Source organism: Camelina sativa, chromosome 2 (assembly GCF_000633955.1).
Source record: "Camelina sativa cultivar DH55 chromosome 2, Cs, whole genome shotgun sequence".
Lineage (NCBI taxonomy): Eukaryota > Viridiplantae > Streptophyta > Magnoliopsida > Brassicales > Brassicaceae > Camelina > Camelina sativa.
Window position 1 is genome coordinate 20,923,498 of NC_025686.1, and position 5,978 is coordinate 20,929,475.

The following is a 5,978-nucleotide window of genomic DNA, read 5'->3' on the forward strand; positions in this document are numbered from 1 at the left end:
ATGTGACTACAAATTTATAAGAATTATATTGCATTAAACATGTTTTACTTTTTTTTTTTTATTGCACCTCAGGTTTTATTATCAATAGCTAGCTAGTCTCTGAAGAGTAAATGGGCTGAAGAATCAAAACTTCACCAACATCTATGAGTAAATCTCACACAGGTATTATGAAAATAAAATATCTACCATGGAATTCATTCTTTACTATAAAGAGCTTTTTTTTTTTTTTTTTTTTTTTTTGTAGTTATAGCAAGACTAAGTCAAAAGAAATTTCATAGCTTTCTGAGAACATCAGAGAACATATATTTGGTGTCAGTCTCACGCTCACATACATAGTCAGGAGAGTAATAATTGAAAAACTTCTGACTCGTTTTCCAGATAGCAAAATTCACTAAATAAAATCTCGTTTAAAAGTTAAACCCTTAAATTGATTGAATTTGCCTTCTGACAAAGCTTCAAACATGTCCCCTCTCTATTGTTTTTTTCTTTCTGAAAATTTCTTGCAATCATACAATCACCTTAGACGAGATCAACAGGGATATTGGTTACAATTACTGCCCCATTCTATTTCGTTTTCTACCATCTCCTAAGCTACTAGAACAATGGTGAGACTATAATTTAATTTTATTTGTACTACTACAACTAACCATTGTGAGATCACTCAAAAACAGAGACTTGTCCATTCCAGCTACAAGCTGCGACCACGTTAGGCAAAACGGGGTGGTATGTGACATCAACGCAGGGATGTTCGTAAGCCTTGAGCTTCTTAATGAGCTCAGTAGATTTGTAATTGTACATGTATATGGAACCGTCAGATGAGCCAGAGACTAAGGTTTCTCCATCCGGGCTGAAGTTGCATTTGATTGGAAAACCTGCGACCCAATGACCTTCGAATCTCTTGTATTTGTTGAGCTTGAAAGGTGGGTTTGTTGAGAAGATTGCAGTGTAGTTTCCGTGTGATTGAGCAATGAAGACTGGTTCTTGCGGGTGACGTTTGATGCAGGGGCATGTGTATGCTTCTACATAGACCTGAGGGGCAAAACAACAACAACAACAATTTAATACATAAACACATGTTCTGCTTATGTTCACAGATGCAGCTTACTTCTACTTCCCAATGCTCTTACTTATGTTAATGACATACAAACAAGTAAATCCCCTTTTCAATACTGAATTAGAAGAAAATGCAGAGCACTGATATGACTGGGAGAAGGTTATTGAGAGTGATAAACTGACCTGATTAGATAGAGGAACCTCCCTCGAAACATCCCAAACTATAACAGCATTCTCACTTATATTTCTCCCAGACACATCACTTGAAGAGATAAACCGCTTCCCACCCGCGATAAACTCAACATCAAGAATTGCCCCAAGATCTCTAATGTATTCATGCACGACTTTGTTGGCCCTAACGTCCCACAACCTAAGACTTCCCTTCGACCCACCGGAAAGAAACAAGTTGCAATTATCTGGATGGAACTTAGCAACTCCAATGACCTGATCCTCCTTGAAAGCTTGTGTTTCCACCCCTCTTTCAACATCAAATAGTCTCGACGTGCAATCATACCCACAAGAAAGCAAAGATAGTCCTTGCTTTGACCACTTCACATCTTTAACCGGTGCATTGTGATGAAGAAACGCCCGTACTTTCTTCTTATCATTGCTCCACACATTCCACACGTAAACAGCACCATCCAGCCCCGCAGAAGCAAGAAGATGAACTGCAAAATAACCTCTAATGAACAAATGAATGAGGCCAATGATGATATAACAAAAGATTGGCACCAACAAGAACCAATTTAATCACGAATCAATTTCAAAAAGTTAACTAATCCGTAGAGACTCAATAAGAACATACCATGAGTTGTAGACCAATCGATAGCAGTAACAGCCTTTGTATGACCGGTTAACGAAATCGACATCGTACTAGGCATTTCAGTCCGGGACGAGGATCCTCGATGTGTAACCGAAGATAGAACATCGCGAGGCACATCAGAATCAGAGATACTCCCGAGAACTGTGATTAAGTAAGCTTCACACACATTAGTAACTAATTGCCAGAAACAACCACAAAGCTAATGACGCAGATTAACGAACACTAAGCAATTACTCAAACTTAAGAAGAATAATTACGCTAATACTCTATGATCATCTACAAAGATGTATTTGTAATTCGAGAAACAACTAACACCAAAACTTAACAGTGAATTGATTAAGCATGATTTGAAATTACCAGTAGGAGAGCTAGAGGTTAGTTTCTGACTCAAATCGGAACTCTGATCATGACTCGGATTCGTTGAATTAGAGGCTATAAGTGACCTCTCTCTCTTGGATACGTACCGACCTGGAACCGGCAACGTAACCGAAGAGCTCGGTTGAGGATCCGAATAGGAACCGTGTGGTGGAGGATACGGTCTACGAGATGGTTTATACTGTCGCTCCTCTGGGAACGGATATGAACGCTTCGAAGGAATAGACGGTGCGGCGGCGGTTCCATATGTTAAAAGCTCGTTGGCCACTGGTTCAGGTTCGTCGTCGGAGTCATTGGCATACGAATTGCATATAAGATCCATCGGAGAGACTCGAAGTCGAATCAGCGAAGAAGTGACCTGCGATGAGTATGAGAAGATGCTGAACCTTTCGTAGGCTTTCTTTGGGCCAGAAGAATCCTATAGGCCCATTATAATTATGTAGATGAGATAATTTTGTGAGTGTCGGTCCGAATGCTGCTAAAGTGCTAGTAATCAAATCTTTCAAATTTTAGGAAAAATAGATATTCTTTTTTTTTTTTTTTTGCTCAACTTCAACACTTTATTCACCAAAGGATAGAACTAAATCCTTACACCACATTACACAATTTCTAAATCCATTAAATGTTTTAACCAAATAGGCACTAGGAAAAATATACGAGGGACATGATTCTCCAAGGAGAGAGCCTCTCTCGCAATTTTGTCAGCCACTTGATTACTCTCTCTGAGCGTATATTGCAATTTCACCTCTTCAAAATGCTGGAATTCTTGTCTTATGTCCTGAATAATTGGCCCAAGGAGTGGGGCTTCTCTTTCATCCTTCAACATGGACACAAGCTGTTGAGAATCTGACTCAAAGATCACTTTTCTATAGTTGAGTCTGGATAGGAAAAGCACTGCATATCTGAGAGCTTCAAATTCATATTCCAGCACCGTATTTACTTTTGGTATAGCCCTCATGCCCAGCCACAACATTTGTCCATTCTTGTTTCTCGCTATCCAACTGATACCAGTGTTTGTCCTATTCTCGCTCCAAGCCCTGTCACTGTTACACTTTATCCAGTCCGTAGATGGAGGAGACCAGGGAGTTATTGCTTGATAACTCTCTAATTTTGCATTGTTCATACCCTTAACTTAGCATTTTTAGGTCATTAATTGTAAGAATTTTTTTTTAGGCCATTTAGGGTGTTGCATTTTTGCATTTGCATATTTTGGATGAAAACAGGTGCTTAAGAGCCTAAAATGGGAAAAACAAGAAAAAACCCGAGCATGTACCCGAAGGAGCCATCGAGCTGGAAGAACAAGTCTGAACCCCAACACGATCGATGAGGATCCAAGAGCAGGAAGAACAACCCAAAGATCTACCCGAGGAGTAAACCGACCTCATCCTCGTGTACCCCATCGAGTAGACTCTCGGGCAGGTATGGGAAGCTAGGTCAAAGGGGTTTCCATATATAAATTCCTCCTCTCCTTCCTCGTAAACGAGCACGCCACAGACCCTCAAACCAAAGAGCGAGAGCTTCTGTGAGAGAACTGAGCGACTCAAAACACTTTTCCCTTTTGTTTTAGATTTATTTCATAACTCTTTATCATTTTTTTTAGATTTCTATCTTGTATTCTTTCTATTCTACTCTACCGTTTATTATAATGCAATTTTCGTTCTTATATGTTGTTATGTTTCTTGCTATGATTTCCGAGTAGTGTAGTAAAGTTTCTAGGGATGGGATAGATGATTTTTTGTTCTTGATCGGTTAGGATGTCTTAGTTTGATCGTATGTGTTTAATAGATTTCCTTCTAGATTGGTGTTCTTAATGCTGTCAACAAACCGAGAGGGTGAGATTAGATCTAAGGTGTTTTACCACCGAGAGGTGTAGATGAGATGCTTGAATCAACCAATGCTAGAGGTTTACTCACTTAGCCTAAGAGATTAGATGAGTAAGGGGTTTACTGACAATAATGAATCGGATCTTAATGTCTGCTTGGTCATGTTTCTCCAACGAGAGTTGGGTAGGGGAGTGATCAAGGTTGATTGTTTCTATCACGAGAGTGTTTTAACAAGATTTTAGAGATTCATTGTCTAGGAAATATTTGCTTGAGGCATGTAAGACATCTGTACTGGTCATGAATACTTAGGATTCGATTACCCCATCCTTAGAAGCTTTCGTATCTTAATTGCTTGCATTTTCATTCATCACTCGATCCCTTACCCGATCAGGTACACGATAACCTGCATCGAGTAACCGCTCGAGTTGTTCATACCATCTTTGCTTACTCGATCACCCCATCCGATCTTGTACTCGAATGCTTGCATCGAGTGCTTAGGTCGTGTGGTTTCTTTGTTTATATTCTTTTCTTTTATTATTTTAGGATTGTTAGATAACACCCCCACTATTGCTTGGCTTGACTTGCATTGTTTTGATTACATCCTTCCTGCTAGTATAAACAACCATTTGGATTGATAACCCTTTGTACTACAACTACATAGGGAATTGATATCCTGGGTGAAAACCTGTTTATCATTGCTCGAGTGTTGTTGTGATGAACTTCAGTCTGCTGGATCGGTGGTTTTCTCAGCCTCCATTCTTTCTCATCTTCCTTCACCTTCTCAATGAGGTCTGGACCTGAAAATTCTTAACCTTGGAATACTAGGCTGTTCCTATTTTTCCAAAATCTCCATAAAACCCAGATCATGTTTGAGCTGTCTACTGGTCCCTGAGGATGAAATTCCTTGATGTTCAGCACATAATGGAGATTTTGATAAATAGAGTCTGACCATTCGCTCTCCAGGGGTATAGGGAAGGAAGATAGAGTCCATGTCAATCTTGCGAAGGTGCATTTGAACAGAAGGTGATTGACTGATTCATTGCTATTTAGACAACTACAACAAGAATTATTCCTAGCAAGGTGTCTGTGAGAAAGGTTACCTGAGACCGACAGACAATTGGCCATGCACTTCCATAGGAAGTGGTGGATTTTGGAGGGAACATCAGTTTTCCGGATTTGTTGGAATATAGGGGATAAGCACGGCTGGAAGATTGGTTGCAGGTCGAACCGCTTATTGGTGATCTCGTTCAGGACCCAGTAGCCTGATTTGACCGAGTAATGTCCTGATCTACTGTAATCCCAAGCATATATGTCCTTTGTTAAAAGTCCCCCTGGTCTCAGTTGTAGAACCTTCCTAGCATCCTCCTCTGGTAAAATCTCAGAGATGAGATCTTGTTTCCATTCTCTTCCACAATCACCAATTAGGTCTTGAACTACTCGGAGTCCCGAGACAAGCTGCTTCTTTTCAAGAGGAATGTTCTTAGTTGAAAGCACCGCTTTAGCTGGTTTTGCTCCTACCCATTGGTGTTGCCAGATATTGATGGATTCTCCATTTCCAATGATGGCTCTTACTCCCTGCCTCATCATAGTCTGAGCTTCATGAATGCTTCTCCAAGCATATGATGGCCGAGAACCAAGTGGAGCATTGAGAGGATCTGACTTACTGAAATACCTACTCTTGTAAATTTGTGCCATCAGCGATTCAGGTTTGGTCAGCATTCTTCATATTTGTTTTCCTAACAATGCAACGTTAAAGCTTTCAATATCCTTGAACCCCAACCCACCATCTGCTTTAGGTCGACTGAGATGCTCCCATGCTTTCCAATGTAACCCTTTGCCCTCTCTCTTATTCTTCCACCAGAAGTTTGCCATTGTAAAGACTAACTGCTAGCAAGTGGTTTTGG

The 5,978-nt window shown here is 40.2% G+C and overlaps 2 protein-coding genes across 2 annotated transcripts; both read right to left on the minus strand.

The window, feature by feature from the left end:
* On the minus strand, nucleotides 391-2,599 carry LOC104730737 (WD repeat-containing protein 25). Its single transcript, XM_010449945.2, has 4 exons — nucleotides 2,234-2,599; nucleotides 1,859-2,017; nucleotides 1,237-1,721; nucleotides 391-1,029 (listed from the first exon to the last, which is right to left on the minus strand). The coding sequence occupies exons 1-4, from the start codon at nucleotides 2,571-2,573 to the stop codon at nucleotides 658-660; spliced, it is 1,356 nt and encodes a 451-aa protein (XP_010448247.1). The 5' UTR covers nucleotides 2,574-2,599; the 3' UTR covers nucleotides 391-657.
* LOC104754967 lies at nucleotides 5,067-5,769 on the minus strand. The gene is made up of 2 exons (XM_010477269.1): nucleotides 5,175-5,769; nucleotides 5,067-5,116 (listed from the first exon to the last, which is right to left on the minus strand). The coding sequence occupies exons 1-2, from the start codon at nucleotides 5,767-5,769 to the stop codon at nucleotides 5,067-5,069; spliced, it is 645 nt and encodes a 214-aa protein (XP_010475571.1).

Excerpts from the sequence above, each read along its gene's own strand:
- LOC104730737 (XM_010449945.2), bottom strand. The coding sequence starts at position 2,573 with ATGGATCTTATATGCAATTCGTATGCCAATGACTCCGACGACGAACCT. Across the intron at positions 2,018-2,233 it reads AACCTCTAGCTCTCCTACTG|TTCTCGGGAGTATCTCTGAT; the intron begins GTAATTTCAAAT and ends ACTTAATCACAG. Across the intron at positions 1,030-1,236 it reads AGGTTCCTCTATCTAATCAG|GTCTATGTAGAAGCATACAC; the intron begins GTCAGTTTATCA and ends TTTGCCCCTCAG.
- LOC104754967 (XM_010477269.1), bottom strand. The coding sequence starts at position 5,769 with ATGGCACAAATTTACAAGAGTAGGTATTTCAGTAAGTCAGATCCTCTC. Across the intron at positions 5,117-5,174 it reads CAATTGTCTGTCGGTCTCAG|CAATGAATCAGTCAATCACC; the intron begins GTAACCTTTCTC and ends TTGTCTAAATAG.